Source organism: Mus musculus, chromosome 10 (assembly GCF_000001635.26).
Source record: "Mus musculus strain C57BL/6J chromosome 10, GRCm38.p6 C57BL/6J".
Taxonomy (NCBI): domain Eukaryota; kingdom Metazoa; phylum Chordata; class Mammalia; order Rodentia; family Muridae; genus Mus; species Mus musculus.
In genome coordinates this window covers 115,434,538-115,456,533 of record NC_000076.6, presented here as the reverse complement: position 1 = coordinate 115,456,533, position 21,996 = coordinate 115,434,538, and the positions used below count along the sequence as shown (strand labels likewise).

At 43.1% G+C, this 21,996-nt stretch overlaps 1 protein-coding gene across 1 annotated transcript in view; it reads left to right on the top strand.

The window, feature by feature from the left end:
• Window positions 1–6,220, top strand: part of Lgr5 (leucine rich repeat containing G protein coupled receptor 5) — a 137,467-nt gene extending 131,247 nt beyond the window's left edge. Inside the window, exons 17-18 of the mRNA NM_010195.2 lie at window positions 2,005–2,088; window positions 3,433–6,220. Of these exons, the coding sequence (NP_034325.2) occupies window positions 2,005–2,088; window positions 3,433–4,520 (1,172 nt within the window). The 3' untranslated portion in view covers window positions 4,521–6,220. The remainder of the gene's footprint in view (window positions 1–2,004; window positions 2,089–3,432) is intronic.
• Window positions 6,221–21,996: the final 15,776 nt, after the last annotated feature.

Here is a 21,996-nt window from a genome sequence, read left to right as displayed (position 1 = left end):
TCTTACTCTGTAAAGACTCACAAAGACAGAAGAATTGCCGCCTATTTTATAAGTAAATTCTTGGCAATTTTATTTGTACTTAGATCCTCCTTAGCATACACAGTGCTCAAAGACGATCACTCCATCAACATTTCCAAACTTTTTTTTTAAAGACTCTTATCCCATTTTTCAAATATTCTCCTGTATTTCTCACTCTGAGAGAGAAAAAAAAAAAAATCCATGCTTAATTTTCTGGCCCAGAGAAATGGGGTAGGGGGATGGGACATTTGAAATTCCTCCGTATTGCAGCAGAAGGGCCTAAGAATTCATTTTCTCATGAAACTAATTCTAAATCATGTTCGCCTCGTCCCCTACAGGGGTATCTGTCAGGAAGGTGAAATGAGATCACGTCTGTAAAGCCTTGGCTTTCCTTGCCGTAAGACGTTACTTAAACAGAAAGCAATGCATCTCCACACCTGTGGGGATGAAGAGGCGCCTTGGGCAGCGCCCCCTCCACTCCCTGCCAACCTTGCGAGTTTGCACAAAGTCCAACAGAAAGGCTTCTCATTCTTAGGGCCTGAATGACTTGTTGATTCCAACGTGTAATTCAGCAGCCAGTCTGCTAAGTTTCCTTACCCTGTCCGCATACCCATCAGTTGATGGAGCTAACAGCCTTGGTGTTTGTTTGTCTGTTTGTTTGTTTGTTTGTTTTAGGTCACACAACACAAATCGCTCTCTTCCTTTGGTTTCAGCTCTTCCTGCCCCATCAACTCTAACCTCTTCTGCTTTTACTCCTTAAAGCTTTAAAATTTAAAAACATAGAGTCCATTATCTTTCAGACACTCCATCAGCCCCTGGGATTACATAATAACACTAATGTCCTTCAGGGAGTTTATTTTCAAGACTGGAGATTCTCAGCCACGAGCCACGTGTTAGAATGACACAGAAGGTTTTGACAAATTACTGACACCAGAGCGGGGGGAGGGGGCCAAGTTAGCCAAGGGCCTGGTGTGTAAGCATGACGATCTGATCAGAGTTCAGACCTCCAACATCCACATTAAACAACAACAACAATAATGAAGTGGGATGTGGCAGCTAGCACCAGTAATCTTAGTGTTGTGAGACCCAAATAACTAGTGTTTAATAAACAGCCAGCCCAGCTGAATGGGCGAGTTCTGGGTTCGGTGAGAGACCCTTGTCTCAGGAGATAAAGAAGGGAAGTGACTGGGCAGACCAAAACCTATCTATGACAGCTATGGGTAAATTCTTGGCATTTATATTTCTACTTAGGTCCTCCTTAGCATACACAGTGCTCAAAGGCGATCACTCCATCAATATTTCCATACTTTTCACGTATTCTTTTGAGAATCATGTGTACACACATACAGAGAGAAAATACTGATTCCCAAGTCTCACACAAAACCAAGAATATGTGCATCATTAGGAAAAGTGTATCAAATTACAACTTTTTTGCATAGTTTACTAAATCATGCACTTTGCTATTACTTTGTCTTTTGCAATGCAGAATCCCCCAAGGGGGGGAAAAACTGATTTTTCTTCTTGTGGTCAGAGTAGCCTAGAACACTCCAGCATAGCTATTGTAGTGTTAGAACATGGGTCACTCCTCTTTCCCAGTGCCTGCCTGGGTGCTGGAAATCCAACCTGGCCTCTGAGCACGCTAAGACAATAGTCTAACACTAAAACGCATCCCCAGTCTCCAGAAAACTGAGTAAGATGTGCTTCCTGCACCGGGAAACTTAAGACCATCGCAAGCTCCAGGGACCCGCAGAATCAGCGGGCTTGGGTGTTTTAACCTAGAGACTATGGGAACGTTCCTCCCCACACCCTATTCTGCTGCGGTATAGCCAGAGTAGATGGAAGAGAAGAACATCCACGAGGAACCTTCTAGCCGACCTGCAGCAAAGTCTTGCCTTCATTTCTCTTTGTGACAATCCACATCTTGAGGTCGAGGTTTCTGGTACAGAAAGACAGAACTAACCCTCGAAGCGTTTCTCATTCCCTCAGATGAGCGGGACCTTGAAGATTTCCTACTTGACTTTGAGGAAGACCTGAAGGCCCTTCACTCGGTGCAGTGCTCGCCTTCCCCAGGTGAGAGAGACGTCAGTATCAAGGGTCCTTGACCACGGTGGCTAGACTTCAGAAGCGAAATCTCTGCCCACATGTGGCTCCTCCCTGGGCCTGACAGTCAGAACTTGTAAAATACAAACAAGCTTTAATCCCCTGGAGTCACCCTCCATTCACAAATAGAACTTGTGTGGAGACCTGCTGACTCGGGCTGATACAAACTAGCTAGCATGTGCTCCGAGGCAGATAGGATTGAAAAAGCAGTGTCACTACTCAGCATGGAATGGTACCACCTAGCCTTGTTTGTATGACCAATACATTTTTTGATAATGTAACCTTGTGAATTTATTAATATTGATATTTTGAATTTTTTCTTTTTTTATAAATTATATATATACATTTTTTCTTTTTTACATTTCAAATGTCCCCCCTTCCCGGTTTCTCTTCTGAAAACTCCCCATCCCCCCTCCTCCCTGCCTCTATGAGGGTGCTCCCCAACTAACACACCCATTCCCACATCAAATCAATACATTTTTAAATAATTTAGGTCTTCTTTATAAAGAACTATTTAGGGACTAGGAATTTAGCCCAAGAATAAAGTACTTGTTTAATATGCTTAGGACTCTGCCCTTGCTGGGTGTGGTGATGCCTTTAGACCTAGACTTGGGAAGCAGAGACAGGCAGGTCTCATAAAGCTCAAAGCTAGCCTGGTCTGCATAGGTCCAGGACAGCCAGAGCTATGTAGAGAGAGCATCTCTTTAAAAAACAAAAAAATCAAAACAAAAAATCAAAACAAAAAAATGAACAAAAAAAAGAAACACGTGAAAACAAATAGAATATGGATGAATTTTAAAATATTCAATTCGTTAAACTGTCCTGTTCCTAGTGGGGAAACAGTAGGTAATTTAGTGGGGAAAGGCACTGATTAATACTTTTTTCCCAATTAATGTGTTCCTTGCTCCCTAAGATGTCCATGATGCGCACACTCCTGCTGCCTGCCCTGCTCTCTTGTGGCCTACTTCCCCACAAGTCTCTTTCTTGGGCTGTGGAGCCATACAAGCCATTCCGGTCTTAGTGAGAAACCCAGGCGATCTGGCTTTCCACATTGCCCACACTGGAATGTCTTGGGAGTGAAGTTTTCCCCTTTTTATTTTTCTATACATCTTCTGGAAACACAAGAACCTGGGGCATCAGTGGGTCAGTGCCACAGAATCTCCAAGGCAGACCCTCCCACTGGTTTAAGAAAGAGGAGCGAGGCTCGCGGGCACCGTGGTTACAATGGTGGTTACTGACCTCCGTCTCTTGGCAAGTTTGCTACATCTGCCAGTCCAATCTGATACAACCTCTCTCTCTTCCTTCCCTGCTCAGGTCCCTTCAAGCCCTGTGAGCACCTATTTGGTAGCTGGCTGATCCGAATCGGGGTGTGGACCACGGCAGTACTGGCGCTTTCCTGCAATGCCTTGGTGGCTTTGACCGTGTTCAGAACTCCTCTGTACATCTCTTCCATAAAGCTGCTAATTGGGGTAATCGCGGTAGTGGACATTCTCATGGGGGTCTCCAGTGCTGTGCTGGCTGCCGTGGATGCATTCACTTTTGGCCGTTTTGCTCAGCACGGTGCGTGGTGGGAAGACGGAATCGGCTGCCAAATCGTTGGCTTCCTGTCCATTTTTGCTTCCGAATCGTCGATCTTCCTGCTCACTCTGGCAGCGCTGGAACGAGGTTTTTCTGTCAAGTGCTCTTCGAAGTTTGAAGTGAAAGCTCCCCTTTTTAGCCTGAGAGCGATCGTTTTGCTATGTGTCCTGTTGGCCCTGACCATTGCCACAATCCCCTTGCTAGGAGGCAGTAAGTACAATGCCTCTCCCCTCTGCCTGCCCTTGCCCTTTGGGGAGCCCAGCACCACGGGCTACATGGTGGCTCTCGTGTTGCTCAACTCTCTCTGTTTCCTCATAATGACCATTGCCTACACAAAGCTCTACTGCAGTTTGGAGAAAGGAGAGCTGGAGAATCTTTGGGATTGTTCGATGGTGAAGCACATTGCTCTGTTGCTCTTCGCCAACTGCATCCTTTACTGCCCCGTGGCTTTCTTATCCTTCTCCTCTTTGCTAAACCTCACCTTTATCAGTCCTGACGTCATTAAATTTATACTTCTCGTGATCGTCCCACTTCCTTCCTGTCTCAACCCACTTCTCTACATTGTCTTCAATCCCCATTTTAAGGAGGATATGGGCAGCCTGGGAAAGCATACCCGTTTCTGGATGAGATCAAAACACGCGAGTCTGCTGTCCATTAACTCGGACGATGTTGAGAAACGGTCCTGTGAGTCAACCCAAGCCTTAGTATCCTTTACCCACGCCAGCATAGCCTATGACTTGCCTTCCACTTCCGGGGCATCACCAGCTTACCCCATGACTGAAAGCTGTCATCTCTCTTCAGTTGCATTTGTCCCATGTCTCTAGTGACTATGAGAGAGGAACGTTTTTAAGAGTTGGAAACCTGAAAAGTGATTTCTATCAGAGCAGTAGCTAAGAAAAGCTGAGCTAAAAACCTACCTTAAAACCCAAGCAAACATCTCTAAATTGGTGTGGAAACAGTGGTGCCTTAGAGCAGGAGAGCATCATTAAACACCGCTTGTATCATTTGTTCAGCTAAGAAGGAAAGCCATCAAGTCACTTAGGTGAACCCAGATGAGAAAAGCAGCCTGAAATGCTCTTCGCATTGTAGTCTCTTCTGACTCACCAGCATAGTCTCCCATAGTGAGAAGACTCGTTGGATGACTCAATGGGTGTATTTAAATCCACAAATTCCTTGTTTAAAAGGTTAGAGTTTTAAGAAAAAAAAAAAAAAGGATCTTTAATGGGCTATGTTGCCCACAGAGTTTAGTTTTAATGGCTACACAGAGATGGTTGTGTGTCTTTTTGCCTTTTGACGGACAGGCTCCTTCCAAGACACCAGTTTCTTGGACTGACATTTTTAATCCATATATAAATTTAAGATACTGGCTTCTAAGCCGGGCGTGGCGGCGCGCGCCTTTAATCCCAGCACTTGGGAGGCAGAGGCAGGTGGATTTCTGAGTTCGAGGCCAGCCTGGTCTACAAAGTGAGTTCCAGGACAGCCAGGACTATACAGAGAAACCCCTGTCTCAAAAAACAACAACAACAACAACAACAAAAAGACACTGGGTTATATAGATAAGTATCCAGTGCATTCTCCCTTGCTGAGATAAAACTGGTTTCAAGGTTTTTTGGAACATTAACTTAAATGGTTCCTCGAGCAATTATATATAGGTAAGATTTGGTTATCTTCCTCGAGCAATTATATATAGGTAAGATTTGGTTATCCTGATTCGTCTTTTAAAATCCTGGAGTCTGAAGCTCAGAAAGTTCGTTGTCAGCCGTGGTCATAGCTACGAAAGACAGTATGAAATTGTCGGATCTGTATTTATTTCTGAGTAGGAGCATGCTTCTGGCAAGATGTTCATCACTCTCTCAAATGGCTGTGCATTTTCAGTGCTCAAACGCAGGGCGTTAAGTCCACTGTGTAACTTCACACACCCATCTCTGGTAGCTCGAGCAACAATGCCTCTCCACACTTCGGACTCAACAGAAACTGGGCAAAGTAGGATTCGGTGCATTTAGCTTGGTTTTAGCTGTGTCTTGTTTCCGGATCAACCACTTGATATGAAGTTCATTACTTCTCTGCTTAGTCCATATTCACGCAGGTGTTCGATGTTTCAAGACAAATTGTTAAATCTGGAGAGCGAAAGGTTTATTCTTAACTTCTGTGATCTTACATTAGCTTTGCTGCACCCGAACCAAAAGGCCATTAGGTAGATTTATTTTTATATAAGCATGTTTTATTTTGACCAGATGTTTTAATGTGGAATTTAAAAAAAAATACATTTATGAGATGTTTTATAAGATGTGTACATATAGACTTGTATTTATTGCTACAGGAAAAATGCAGTGACATTAAAGAACATGATAATAAACCATGTACAGTAGCCTATTCTCCCAGACATATTGTTTCTCTGCCAATTTCCCCAATGCATTAACTGTACATAACACATGTAAATACGTAGTGCTTGTAAATAGATCCAGAATTTGCTTTTCTACTGGGCTCAAAATAAATTTGTAATAAAATGTGTGACTTGCAAAACAAACTAGCTCTTTCAAGTGTATTGATTGAGAATGTAGACAAATGCACGATCTTCTAATGTTTTTAAGTACTGGTGTATATATTCCTACCTATTTGTGCTCTAATCCTTTAGATATGTTGGACTCAAATTTTTCATGAGAATGAACCAAAATATATTTTTTAGCTTCTGAATTATCTTCCCTGTAACTCCTAAGTTGTGGCTTTAGTGTAATTTGTTGTCCCCCATGAGGATTTGGATATGATAGTCTACAAACTAGTTTCAAATTTCTTAGTAATATAAGAAAAAAAAACATTTTAAAGCCTAATAAGAAAAACATATGAAAAGCAAACCAATCTTAAATTGTCTAAGGTGTGGACATGTGTATATATCCTAGAGTGGATATATGTGCATATATCCTAGAGTGGATATACACACATTTCATGACCATGTCAAGAACATTCACTCCCAGCATACAATAAAATGCACTGCTACCATTCAGTTCCCATTGCCCAAAACACAGGAAATATAATTTTCTAGACACCCCATGTCAGACTAGCAACTTCAAAAGGCTCTGCCTGTGCCCCCCTGGACTGTATACGATGGAGGACCAGCACGACTGCTATAAGCCAATGCTCACAGCACACTCCCAGGATTGCTGGCACTACCTACCCCATGTCCATCAGACTTAACCGTATCCTGAATCCCAACCCTAGTTAACGGGATCCCGCTGTGCAGTCTGTACTTAATTCATCTTTGGGTAAAATAGGAGCTTCTCCCTCTTGGCTCCATCCCTTCCAACTCAGGTTACAGAGAACACACCTCTACCTTTCTTCTCACCACACTTTATTTGTTGGACAATCTAAGTTTGGAACATGCTCTAGAAACGTGTCTGTCTCTCCTGCTCCAGGAAGCACAGGCAATAACGTGATTTTTTTAAAGGGAAAAGGTTTGTATCAACCTTTATTTAAAACAACAACGACAACGACAAACCCCTGCATTCCTTTACTTTATTAAGAAAACACGAGTTAGACTTCACAGAGCACTGCTCTCAAGTGCCCGATCAATGCTCTCCACTAAGTAGAAAGAACTGGCGTTACAGCAGGGAAAACATACAACAAGGATTTATAGGCTAAACAGTAGCAAAAAAACAAACATTTGAAAACTAACCACCATTGCCTAAAGTAAATGATTTAAATTTATGGTTTCCAAAGTGCCTTCAGGGGCTGGAGAGATGGCTCAGCAGTTTAAAAAAAAAAAAAAACAAACAAACAAAAACAGAAACAGAGACAGAACAAAACCTTGATAGATCCAGGGCGTCGACCAGTCCTGAACTGGGGTAAAGCCTGTTGGCGCTTGACAAGTTCCACATCCCTCAGGGGCGTCAGCAGAAGCAGCGGACCCACCATGAGGACCAGATTTGACGCTAGTTTAGACCGAGGAGTACAGGGAAGGTTCTGCGTCTTGTAGAGGCTTTAGCAGAAGCAGAAGACCCAGGTCAGGATCCAGTGCTGACATCGGTAAGGACTATTGAAGGTCCACATGCAGAGGCTCAGCAGAACCTTTGGGCTCACGGGAGGGACGGGCTCTAACTCTGGAAAAGGCCCACAGCTGCGTGGGGTTGCTCCACGACTCACAGTACAGCTGTAGATCCAGGCAGGAGACCCAAGCTAACACAGGTCGCTACATAACCGTCCTAGAAGACCTGAGATAGAGCCCCCATCCCTAACCACCAGGGCCACGGAAGGAAAACACACCTAACCCTAATGTTACTTAGCCCTCCATGACAACTGCAAACACCACTATAAAAGGAAAACCGGGCATCTGAATTTTAAAAATAAAAAACACAAAAGGAAAAATATCTCAACCAACAAACAAGGTCTTAGTTGCCTAAGACCTTGTGCAGAAAGAGAAAAGCGAGAAAACCAGGCATTGTGAGTGCCCACAGATTAGTAATCCCACAGGAAACGGAACCTAATCAAAAGGACCTGGAAGAACTTCCAAAGGGCTCTAAAGAATGATCATAAAAACATTCAAACAACTCAAAAGAAATGGATTTACCCCACTGGAATGAAGGCAAAGACATGAATAAATTAAGAGAGTTAAGAGAAGTCAAGGGGGAAAAAATGCAATAGATAGGATTTCTGAAGAAATCCAAACTGCAGCAATGCTAGAAATGAGAACCTCATTATACCAAATGAAAAGCTCGTAGAAGCCGGGCATAGTGGCCCACGCCTTTAATCCCAGCACTCAGGAGGCAGAGGCAGGCGGATTTCTGAGTTTGAGGCCAGCCTGGTCTACAAAGTGAGTTCCAGGACAGCCAGAGCTACACAGAGAAACCCTGTCTTGAAATACCAAAAAAAAAAAAAAAAAAAAAAAAAAAGAAGAAGAAGAAAAAAGAAAAAGAAAAGGAAAGGAAAGCTCGTAGAAAGCCTCACCTGCAAAGTGGATTCTGCTGAAAAAAAGAATTGGGACTGGAAGACAGGGAATTGCCCCATGCTGTAAAGTTCAATGATAAGATATATATACATGAACAAAACATGGGAGAGTCTGGGGACACCATAAAAAGACCCAACTGTTGAATTATGGGCATAGGAAAAAAACCAATATCATAGTGAAGTAGTAGAGAATGTCTTCAACAGAATCACAAGAAACTCTCCTGAACCCGGAGAAGTAGAAGACCATTCTACTGGTAAAAAAAAGCCTGTAGAACATCAAACTGTAGAACATCAAATAGGCAAACCCAGGAAAGAAACTCCTTGTAAAATTAAAGACAGACTAAAAAGAGTATTAAAAGCTGGAAAATTGAAAACGCAAGTCATTTATAAAGACAGGCAGCCCATCAGAATAACACTTGATTAGTTGACAAAACCTTTTAAAGCCAGAATGGTGTGAAAAGATATACTCCAAGTTCAGAATGGCCAAAACCTGCCAATATAGGCTATTATATACCACAAAATTATTTACTAAATTTATGAGAGAAAGAGAGAGAGAGAGAGAGAGAGAGAGAGAGAGAGAGAGAGAGAGAGAGAGAAGCCTCCAGGTAAGGTGGGCACTGTGACACACACGTTTAATCTCAGCAAATGAGAGGCAGAAGGCCAGCACATCTCTGTGGTTTCAAGGATAGCCTGGTCTACATAATAAGTCCCAGGTCAGCCAGGCCTACATAGTGGGATTTCTTACTAAGAATTTTTTTTTAACACAAAGGCAGCTTTAAGGAGAGTACTAGAAACAAGCCTTCAGTCTGAGAGCAAGTACAAACAAGCCCAGGAGTTTACAGGGAATGAATAAACACTTCCTGAAGAAAAGAGGCCTAAATAAAAAAAGGCCAAAAGCAATAAATATGGCAGGAATTAATATAAATCATTTAATAATAACTCTCAATTCCCTAATAAGGAGAAGCAGACTACCAAAAACAACCTATATATTAAATTTAAATTAATTATAAATTTAATGCAATCCCCACAAAAATTACAAGACAATTCTTTACAGGAATAAAAAAAATTCATAGGGAAACATGAAAGATTCAGGATAAATAAAACAATGGTTAAACAATAAAAATGCTGCTGGAGGTCTCACCATCCCTAATTTCAAACTATACTGCAGAGCTACAGTACCAAAACAGCATGGCATCCTTAATAAAGCCAGGCACGATGATATGAGGGGCCACATAAAAAGCCCACGCTCCTTCGGCCACTTGATTTGGGTTTGTTTGTTTGTTTGTTGTTTCATCTTTGAATTTTTTTGTTTTTGTGGGGTTTTTAGAAAGAAGCTAAAAATATACCCTGGAGAAACGACAACCAAACTGCTAGCCAAACTGGATAGATAGCTCCACGTAGAAGAATGAAACTAAACCCTTATCTTGCACACTGCACAAAACTCAACTCAGAATGAATCAAGGACCTCAGTATAAGGGCTGGTTTGAATCTGATAAAATAGTGGTTTTCAATGCTATTACCCTTTAACACAGTTCCTCATCTTGTGGAGCCTCCCCCCGCCCCGCGCCCCCAGTCATAAAATTATGATCTTTGATGCTTCAGAACTGTAATTCTGCTACTGTTCTGAATCACAATGTAAATGTGTTTTTTGAGGGTGGCAACGCACAGGTTGAGAGCTGCTATGATAGACGGTTGGAGATGAACCTCAACTGTGAGCAGAGGGAAGTCCTTTCTGAACAGGGCCCCAGGAATACAGGCACTAAAGCCAACAACTGACCAACAGGACCTCACCAACTGAAACTTAGTTATCAAGGCAAATTGAAACTACTTTGAGATCTCATCCTATCCCAATCAGAATGGCTAAGATTTTTTAAAGTGACAATTAATGCCGGTATAGAGATAGGGAAAGGAACATACTTTGTGCATTCACTATTATGGATTATAACAGGGCAGCCATTGCTATATGGAGTCAGTATGGAGGTTCCTCAGAAAGTTAGAAACAGATCTATTATATAACCTAGCTGTACCAGTCCTGAGCCTAATCCCCACAGACTCTATATCCTACTACAGATATGCTTGCCCATTCATAGTCCACGCTGCTTAACTCACAAGAATCAGAAAATGCAATAGCCTAGATGTCCATTAACAGAAGAATAGATAATAAAGATGCAACGCACATGCTGCTAAAAAAAAAATGAAATGATAAAATCTGTAGGCAATATATGGAGCTTGAAACAATCATTCTGAGTGAGGTGACCAAGACCAGAAAGATTAAACACTGCATGGTTTCTCTCGTGTGTAGATGGCAGACTGGAAAACGTACATGTGGGTGTTTAATTTGGAGTTCCCACAGAAGTCAGGACAACAGTGAGGGTCCACGGGATGGGGTGGGGTTTCCAGGGACGAGTGGAACAGAGAAAGAACACTTGCTTCTCTTGCAGAGCATCAGCGTTCAGGACCCAGCACTTGCATCGAGTGGCTTACAACTGCCTGTAACTGCACTCCAGGGCACCTGATGCTGTCTTCCAACCTCCATGAACACCCAGAGAAGCATGCAGACACACATACATGCCTAGGCACACATAGGCAGACCTGTGTACAAACAGATAAAATAAATAGTTTTAAGCTATCTTTATCCGTTCAACAGATACTGTGTGGGAACGGAGTGCAGGGTTCTACTGGAGCTAGAAAACAAGCCCCTTAACCTGTGATCCAGCAGCATGAAGAGGAGCGACTGTCAACCAGCCGACATCTATTCGGAGCATGAAGGAATTTAAGATACTCAGAGCAGCAGTGAGTGGCAGGCACCCTACTTCAGATGCAGGGCTCCACAAAGGTCTTGCCCAAAAGGCAGATTATTTTATTTTTAAAGCAGACCCATCTTTGCTTTTGCATTTAACCAACTACATTAAGAAAACTCATCATCCTTTAAAAAAAAATTACTTATTGAGGCATCAGAGATGGCTCAGCACTTAAGAGTATTGGCTGCTCTTCCAGGGGTGCTGAATTTGATTGCCAGCAACCACATGGTGGCTCACAACTGGCTAGAATGAGATCTGATGCCCTCTTTTGGCACACAGGTGTACATGTAGATAGAGCACTCGTAGCCATAAAATAAATTTAAAAAAAAATTAGGATTGATAAGATCTAATCTAATATTTGAAAATATAACAATATCCTGCTTCTGAGGCTGGAGAGAGATGGCTCAGCAGTTAAGAGCACTCACTCTTCTTTTCAGAACACCCGTGTTTGGTTTCTAGCATTTATAAGGCACTTTACAACCATTTGTAACTAGAATTCCAGGGTATCTGAAACACCCTCTTCTGGCACTGTGTACACATGGTGTATGTACATGCAGACAACAAAAATAAAAAACAACTCTACACGAAAGAAAGACAGAAAGAGAGAGAGAGAGAGAGAGAGAGAGAGGAAGGAAGGGAGAGAGAGAAAGAGAGAGACAGACAGAGAGAAAGAGAACAGAGGGAAGGAAGGAGGAAGGGAAGAAGGAAGGAAGGAAAGATCTTACCTCTTTTGATAGTTGCCCAGAACCCATTAGCCATCATGAGAACAGGTCCTGTATAAAGAGGATATCTCCCTATGCCCATAGCTCTTTCACACTTGGAAATGTCACATTATATACATTTTACATATAAAGGAGACCATCTCCACTTAGACCACTAAACACTGACCATTTTCTCTGTCAGGCCACAGAGGCCCTAAAGGACAATTAGATTATGGCCACTTTCTCTTGCAGGTGAAGTGGCCAGGTTGTGACTATTCTGGATTCAGTATCCTTATGTTCCTAAAGTTGCTGAACTCAGATTCTCCACTCACTTGCTCATCTCAAGCACAAGCTCCAGCATGTCTGGCTCCTGATGCCTAAGGAGAAGACGATCGCATTTCAGTTCCCCTGAATGCAGAAGTGGGTTTAAAAACAAGAAAGTGCCATGAGCCGGAGGGAGCCGGAGGGAGCCGGAGGGAGCCGGAGGGAGTGCCACGGAGCACCAACTACGGAGTGTGTGACATCCTGTGCTCTGAGAAGGACAAGCAAAACGCATCTCAATGGAGCAGTGTGCCAATAGTGTGAGACAGACAATGATGTCCCAATAAGAATAAGAGAAAAAGGGAGAACACCCTACGTGGGGTGGGGGTGGGAAAAAGAAATGAGGGGTTCGAATGATTGAAATTCACTGAATGCCTTCTTTAGTACCAGATCAAGTCAGGCCAACTAAAATAGTCAGTCTTGATGGCTAGATACATCCGAACTCAAAATATTCTGTATGGGACACTGATATTTACCTCTTCTCAGCCTCAAAATTCTTCACAGTAAAACATAAATGATATCTCCAGGCTCATCGAATTGGGAATAGTAATAACCGGTGTATTTACACATTTATCACATAACCTGAAAATAGTACCTTGTCTCTCTCTCTCTCTCTCTCTCTCTCTCTCTCTCTCTCTCTCTCTCTCTCTCTCTCTCCATACACACACACACACACACACACACACACACATCACCTCCACAGCCCTACAGAATGAGCAAAGCATTTAAGAGTTTCCAATGAAGAAAACGTGTCACGGGGGTGTGCGACCACCTGGAAGCCTAGCAGTTAGACTGTTACCTTTATTGCTGCTGTTTCTATGATTTTGAGCTATAACTCCAGTTATTTGCCTATTGTCTGTCCTTCTCACCCCTGGAGCAGGCTCATGAGCTGTAGGCCTGTCTGTAGTATGTGGCGAGGTGGAGAAACGTCTGACTATCCAGACAAAGTGTCCAAGGAGGAGGGAGAAGAAGAGAAGGAGAGGTTGAGAAGAGTGGAAAAATTATTTTCTAAGGTCAAAGATGAGGATCTAGGACTAAAACATGAGCAACATTTATCAGCACCCAGAGAGCATCGTAGAGAATTATCCGTCTAGAGAACAAGGAGCCATGGCCCTTGTTCACATAACCCATACGAGATCACCCAGAACATTCAGTCATCAAACCCACGTCCTGTAACTGGAGAACTCAGCTCTTGGCCCTAAGCAGTGGGAAGTCAGTCTACCCAGTGTGAGCAGAGAAGAAAGGTGTAGACTTTCATTCCAGGGATCAGGAATCAAGGCCTGTCGTGTCATTTCCCAGTCTTTGACTCCATCTAATCTTTTCCCTCAAACTCCTGATGAAAGTAATAACTCCCTTACTGCAGGAAATCGCAGGGTTAGAGGCTGTTCTTTTTGTTGCTGGCTCTCTCCAGTGGTGAGAAGGGCAGAAAAGAGGGTCAGAAACCAGAGCCATAGCTCAAAATCATAGAAACAGCAGCAACAAAGGTAACGGAGCAAAGCCAAGAGGCTACAAAGTATTTCCTCCGCAGCTGCCTAATGTCCTCGTCTCTCACCTTTCTGCCCACTTTTTAAGTTTTTAATTTGTGTGTGTGCATACGTGCATACTCCATCACACCCATATAAGGTCTAAAACTACCTTTCTCCATCACGTCTCCCTGGCCACCTTGTTGAGACAAGCTGTCTCGTATTTGAGCTGCACGCTACACTCTAGGCTAGCTTTCCTGAGAGCATCCTTCCTCTTTCCTGAACTCTCCTCCCTCTTGCCTTTGGAATGCTGAGACTACATACGCATGCCCTGCGTCTGGCTCCTTTATGTGGGTTCTGAGAAGCACACACAGATTATCAGGCTTGTGTGGTAGTCACTATTACCCACAGAACGATCTAAGTGGTCCCCTCTACATTCTCCCTCGTCTCTTATGGGGCGTGTGTGTGCTGTCCACTCTTTAAAAAAAAATTATATCATTCATTTATGTATTACCACGTGGAGATGAGAGGACACGTTGAGAAGGTCACATCTGTCTGTCACCATGAGTCTTGCATGGAGCTCATTCATCAGGATTGAGTGCACAAGGGCTTTTTTTTTTTTTTCTTTCTACTAGTCTTGAATTTATCATGTAGGCATGGCTGACTGACCAGCAAGTCCCAGGGATCTACCTGTCTCTCTCTCCCCAACACAGGCCTTCCCTAGACATCCAATCTTTGATCTGAAATTGTTTTTTTTAAACTTCCAGCTCCCAGAACTGTGGAAAGGACAGTTTCCCCCTGTGACCCCCATCCCCGTTCCCTATCAATGGTATTGCTTTATCAGGCCAAACCCTCTAAACCAGTGCCTCTCGGCCTTCCTAATGCCGCAACCCTTAGACACAGTTCCTCGTGTTGTCGGGATCTCCCAAACATAAAATTATTTTCATTGCTACTTCATAACTGTAACTTTGCTACCATTAGGAATTGTCATGTCAATATTTATGGGTTTGGGTGCTCTTAGGTGACCCTGTGACAGAGTCCTCTGACCCTCCGGTAGAGAACCACTGCTCCAAGACAATTTTTTTTTCTCCTCACTAAGGGAGACAGGTTGGAAGCACTGTGTATATTTAAGTGTGTGTGTGTGCATTTGTGTAGAACCCAGACAATTGTGTGTTATCCTCAGAAACACGATTTCCAGGCATCAGGCAGTACATACAGAATAACCAACCCATCCAGGGCCCAGGACTTTTAGAAACTGTAAAGAGTGGGAAAGCTATGGGAAAGCTATGGGAACTAGTCCATGTCCCCATAGTTTGCAAACACTTTCTGATCACAGACCATGTCAAGTCTCCTGTGTACTTGATTTAAATCAGAGCTATTAGGTTTGTTCTCCTAAAATTTCAAATCACGGAACTTCACTCCCGAGAGTTCCCTCACTAGGATCGTGATGGGACGAGAGTGGAAGCAGAAGAGTTCGAATTGAATATTGACTGTCACTACCACGCAGGAAGCAAAACTGCATCTGTTGACGTTTGGGGAAGGAGACTAAATGTTACCACGCTGAGAAAAACGAAGTAGTAACATGGCAAAAAAAAAAAAAAAAAAAAAAAAAAGAAAAGAAAAAGAAAAAAAGAAAAGAAATAAAAGCAGAAAGGAGCATAATGGTTCTCATCTGTAAGCTCAGCATTGAGGAGGCTGAGGAAGGAGGATTGCTTTGAATTAGAGGGTAGTTTGATCTTCTCAGTGAGAACCCATCACAGATAAACAAAATGCCAAAAGCTTTACAAACAATCAAGTTTCTTAAAGTCCTGGGCCCTGGATGGGTTGGTTATTCTGTGTGTACTGTCTGATGCCTGGAAATCGTGTTTCGGAGGGTAACACACAATTGTCTGGGTTCCATTCAAATGCATACATGCTTAAATATACACACATAAATGTAAAGAATAAGTTTAAATGTTCAAGGGAGGAAGTGTTTTAACCCATATAAGCCAAAGGTCTATCCCAGTGCCCAAATGGATCATTCTGGAGAAGCCTGGATCAAGACCCAAACGCAGATCTATCCGATGAGAAGTGTAGAGAATGAAGAACAGCTTTCTATCCTGAGTAGTTGTTTAATTGAATATACCTCAGGCATGTTTGTCTAGGACAGGCAGCCCATCATAACAGCTATTATGTGAGTTTGATCTCATGTGTCAGCTGCTTTATGTATGATACCTCATTTCATTAGGACACAGCCTGCAAGATGGACCTCATTATCACGTTTGTTTTGGAGGCAAAGAAGAAAGAGGGGTCAACCTTGCCAAAGATCACTTGCCTGGGAAATAGTGGTGGCGAGCCCTAGACACGTTTCTGTAAACACTCCAACACTTTTCAAAGAGCAGCCCCTGGGCGTTGGCTGTCAGGCCGCACTCTAGTCTTAAGAATAATTATTTGAGATGGGTTCTCACTATGTAGCTGGCCTGGAACTCTCTCTCCATGTAGACCAACTGGCCTCAAATTCGAGAGATCTGCCTACCTCTATGCTGGGATTTAAGCTGTACCACCATGCCCAGCCCAGCAAACTAAATCTTAATACACTGTCTACTTGGTCTTTAGGTCTTCCTTCCTCTATTGGAGTTTTAAGCAAATCCACCCCACATCTCTTAAGGTCACACAGTCAGGCTTGGCATCCAAGGACAGCTAAAGAGAACTTGAACGATATGAAAGCGTTGTTTGTACCTTTCTAGCCCTGGCCTCTCACATATCTAAATAAGTACTCTTGTTTCCCACCCTTACATAGTTCCCAAGTTCAATGTAGTTTTTACTTCAAACACTTTGTGTAGCTGTGAGTACATATTCCATTTTCTGTCCTCGGTCAGTCTGTTACTTTCTTCAGGCTGTCCCACAACTGTTTAGCGAAATGAAGTTAATCCATTGTGTTTTCAGAAGCCATACCGAATCACAGAGACTCAATCAAAGGGATGCAGTGTGAAAAGAACAAAGAAAAACAAGGTAGGTGTTTCAGGTTGAGAACTCAAGTGTCACCATGAATTGTGTCACCTCTCAATTCCTCTTCTCCCAGAAGGCTCTAACACTGTTGTATTGGGGCAGCTACTAGAATTCTAGACTGCCCACTAGCTTGCTAAGAAGAAAAATTTTCTCAATTTCTTCAAGGGTCTCGGTGGACCAAGTTCACAGGAGACTTTATGCAAAGGAGCATATTCAAAGTCATTTTCTTAGGTTCCTCGTGTGCTATCCTTGTGATTTGGATTATTTAATTTGTTACTCAATTTGCAAGCTGTAAAATGGGGATTACAGTATTGAAATGGGTTGTGATATGGAACAGGGTAAACCCACAAGTGTTCTTTTCACCTTTGTTGTTTCAAGTTAAAGAATTGTAGAAAATTGTCAACAGAAGAGTTCTAAGTGATTCACTGTTGTTAGAGCTAGTATCACTTGTGTCACCCTGCAGTCTGTTTACTCAAAGGTGACATGGTAACAGTGGTATGTAGGGACTCCAAGCATGTACTCTTCCTACTTTCATTTTTGTGGTCTTCATAGCACCTTTAAGGGGGGGGGGGCTGCAGCCCCCCACAGAAGTGGTCCAGTGGGGTTTTTTTGTTTATTTTTTCTGAGTAACAGGAAAAAACATGGAAGTGGTGTCAAACTTCTGGGAAGCGTTCTTAAAATAGGTTTGTTGTACTTCCCCAGGATTTCTAATCTGCTAAGTCAAATGAAAAGAATAGGATGGCCAGGGGAAGCAGTTTAGAATCATCAGGATCAAATTTTCCCAGTGATGTGCAGTTTAGCAGACCCACCTTTGTCAAGTGCTCTCTGGACCTGGAAGGTAAGTCCCAGCTTGGTTGGGACTAGTAGTGCCTCATGGTGCTTGAATGGATCACAAGCTTTAATTTCATTCCCCATTTCAGCCTTTGGCTGTGTACCCATGTATAAGACCATAGCAACCATATCTGGTAAATCTTTGAGAATAGAGTTCACACAGGATGGAACAAGGAGAGCAGAAGCAGGCCCCTCCAGCTCTCTGGCATTATGAAGCCTTTTTGCCACTGACCCATGTACAAGACATGCCAACCATATTTAGTAGTTCACTGGGAACAGTTTCAGGCCAGTTTGACACAGCCGAAGTCATAATTTGTAGGGGGGGGGGATATTTTTCCTAAGTGTGCCTTCAATACAAACTATATATAAGCTTCTTGCCTGATGAGGTCATTTTATGATAAGCTTAAATTGGTCAATTTGCCAAGCCTTTCATAGGCAAAGCCAATAAAAAGTGTAAAATGGTTTGGTTGGCTACCCTTAATTCATTATTGAGAGGTCTTAATCCTTTATTATACCACAGAAACCAATCTAGTCATCACAATGGGCATTTAGATGAAACTTCAGGTCAACAGCTTTACGGACAGCCCCTGCTCCAGTTGGGAGACCACATAAGGAGCTGGGAGCTGTGTAAGGGACTGGGGAGGGGAGGGGAGGAGAGCAGAGATTGGGATGTGCAGTGAATGAATGAATAAGTAAGTGGGAAAAAAAAGCATCACTAATAGATGTTTGCACGTTAGAAACCATGGCACGCACAGGCAGGTTCCTAGCTGCAGTTTTGCAATGCCGAGATAAAACCCAGGGTTTCAAATAAGCTGGGCAAGCGTCCTACACTGAGCTGTACCCCACACCCCAAGGTCTCTGATATATTTCTCAGAGCAACTCAATCACACCTGAGCAATGTTTGGGTGAGAGTAACGAAACTATGCTCATGGGAAACAAACAGTTATTTTATAGTGTCGCCGCTCATTCAAAATACTATTTATGGTTTAGATGTGTTTTAAAGATAGCGTCCATTGTGGATGTCGAACACCCCTAATGTAAGTAGACACTTTTTCACACATTATAGACATGAGTGTGATAAAGAAACAAGCAGCACTCGAGTCGCTGTCACTGCAGCGCTGACCGATGGCAGCTCTAACACTGAGGTTCCCCGAGACAGGAGCTTCTCCACTGCTTCCACACCTTCAGTTCCCTCAAGCTTTCTCTGGATCTCCATCTGAGCCAGCATACAGTGCCAACTCCCTCCCCAGGCAGTGTCTTAAACCTTAAATGTGCTATATGATTTGCCAAGTTGAGGGTGTTTGGCATTAGCAGCAGATGCCCTGATTATCTCCACTAATGTAGACAGACTGACAGTAATCCATCACTCAGCAACTCCAAGCTGTGGCCTTCATCTTCACAAGGTAAGACTATGGACATGACTCAGCTTGTTTAATGGACCAAGCAGTGGAGAGCCACCTTTGTTCAGCTGACCTGATAATCAGCCTTGACGTTTTCCAATTACCAACTTAGAAGGGAAAATGAAGTATAGACTCTTTAAAGATGACTGTGAAAATTTTTATATTTGGATTAAGCTTTTTACTTAACTCATTAGAGATGTTCCTTGAGGTATATTTTTATATATTTTGTACCTTTTGTCTTTGGAGCACCCCCCCACCCCCAGCACTCACTGTAGCCACACTGGCCTCACAGTTTTCTCTGGATTTAACTTCCAATTGACTGCAGGTATTCCTGCTACTGAGCTAAAATGTCATATGAAAAAGTCATTTAAAAGCAATGAAGACAAGGCTGGGCAGTTCTTCCACATAGATAAATAACGGTCACTCCTAAGATTCAATGGAAAATAAATGTGTGGCTTTCAGGGAATTCAAATCGTGCTTTGTGTGCTTTATGTACTAAGAAATTACAAAACTAGCATCTTTACTTATACAACACATTAGGGGCTGGGGGGTAAAGCAAGGAGGAGAGCTGGTCCCAGTCGCACTCGCCCTACCGAGGCTCTAGTCAGATTCGTGTGGAGTTTCTAGGCAGAAGGCACGCCAGGAGGACCTTTCTAGCATTCCCAGTCTTATTTGTCATGTTTAACAAGTGGAAAATTAATTTAAACAAAGGAAGCTGTTTTGGATGTTACTTCTCTTTGAGACAGCCCTTACAATGCATCCCGGATGGTCTGGAACCTACAACCCTCCTGCCTCGGCCTCCTGAGAGCAGCACAGCACTATATGGATCGCAGGTTGGTTTGGTTTGGTTTTTTATGTTTATGTTTCCAGAGACATGTAACCCTTTTACAACACAGGCTTTACTGGCCTAGTAACACCAGTTTTCATTAGTCATCCTCCATGAGCTGTAATACTGACTAAACCCAGAGGGCCTTTTCCAAATCAAGTTCAGAGCTGCTGGGAGGGTGTCTCCTTAGCATACTGTTCTCTGTTTTGGTTGGAATGTATGGGAACCCTTTTATTCATCTCTTAACACAGAGCATAAACAGATCTGTAAAGAAAATATGCCCAATTCTGTTTTGAGAAAATGCTGAAAAAGGTCTTACAGCATCCTTCTTGCGAGGACCATGGAGATCTATTCTAATACCTGTGAAAAACAAGCACTTAAAAGTCTCTTCACATTTCTTGTCGACAGCAGAACAGTGTACAGGAGTACTAGCCATGACTGTGGTGTGTGTGTGTGTGAGTGTGTGTGTGTGTGTAGCCATGACTGTGGTGTGTGTGTGTGTGTGTGTGTGTGTAGCCATTACTGTGTGTGTGTGTGTGTGTGTGTGTGTGTGTAGCCATGACTGTGGGGTGTGTGTGTGTGTGTGTGTGTGTGTGTGTAGCCATGACTGTGGTGTGTGTGTGTGTGTGTGTAGCCATGACTGTGGGGTGTGTGTGTGTGTGTGTGTGTGTGTGTGTAGCCATGACTGTGGTGTGTGTGTGTAGCCATGACTGTGGTGTGTGTGTGTGTGTGTAGCCACTACTGTGTGTGTGTGTGTGTGTCTGTGTACCCATTACTGTGTGTGTGTGTGTGTATAAATGTGTGTGGGTGTAGCCATGACTGTGGTGTGTGTGTGTGTGTGTGTAGCCATGAGTGTGGTGTGTGTGTGTGTGTAGCCATTATAGTGTGTGTGTGTGTGTGTGTGTGTGTGTGTGTGTGTGTGTAGCCATGACTGTGGTGTGTGTGTGTGTGTGTGTGTGTAGCCATGACTGTGGTGTGTGTGTGTAGCCATGTCTGTGGTGTGTGTGTGTGTGTGTGTGTGTGTGTGTGTGTGTGTGTAGCCATTACTCTGTGTGTGTGTGTGTGTGTGTGTGTGTGTAGCCATTACTGTGGTGTGTGTGTGTGTGTGTGTGTGTGTGAGAGAGAGAGAGAGAGAGAGAGAGAGAGAAATGATGGACAGAAGGGATGGGCAGCACGCCCAAGAGGACTGCTCACTGCCCCATCCCCATGGTGAAATGCAGAAATGAAGGATGCTTGCGAGTGGACAAGTGGGTGGCATGTGGGAGGGTAGAAAGAGAGCTGGTGAGAGAGAACAGAGAACAGAAAGAGAATAAGGTTATTTGAAAGCATAATTCTCAAATATTAAAGGTGACTAAGACTGTATCTTCCCATTTTCTCCTTCATTCAGTTAACACAAAAGCATAAAAGTAGACGTAAAGCAAAAAAGTGGCCCTGCATGGATGGATCTCCCCTCCATGCACCTACCCTTCCACGGCCCTAAATCAATATTTGAACTGCAATCTCCAATAAAGCCCCTCTGTAATTGCTGTCAGTCTCAATCACCTTCTGCTTGTCCGCAGAGCGCCTCTACCGCTTAGATGCTGCACCTGGAGATCCCTGCTTACTTTATGATGTGGTTTATATGCCTTTCATTGAAAGCAACCGCCCTAGATAATCCAGTGAGAAAAACGTTACAAGGTCCACTTTCCGTTAAAAGACAAATACAAATATTAGGCTATTCTCTAAAATGAGGAAAAACACGTAAAAATTCAGTGTAATCTACGACTTCATTTCCTTTATCATAGATAAAGCCCTACAGCATAAAACGCCTTTTGTGTCTGTCTCCAAACAAGAAAGAGGATGCAGGAGGCCACGTTCTCACTGATACTCTTCCCTCACCCCACCCCTCTTTTGTTTTAAAGACTTTATCTAAAGTCTATCTAAAGACTTTATCATAGAGCATGTTAGCCATTCCAATTTTAACCCAAAATTTTATTAAGTTATTGTTGGAAGCACTTTATAAAAGGAAAGAAACTGAAAGCTGAAAGAACA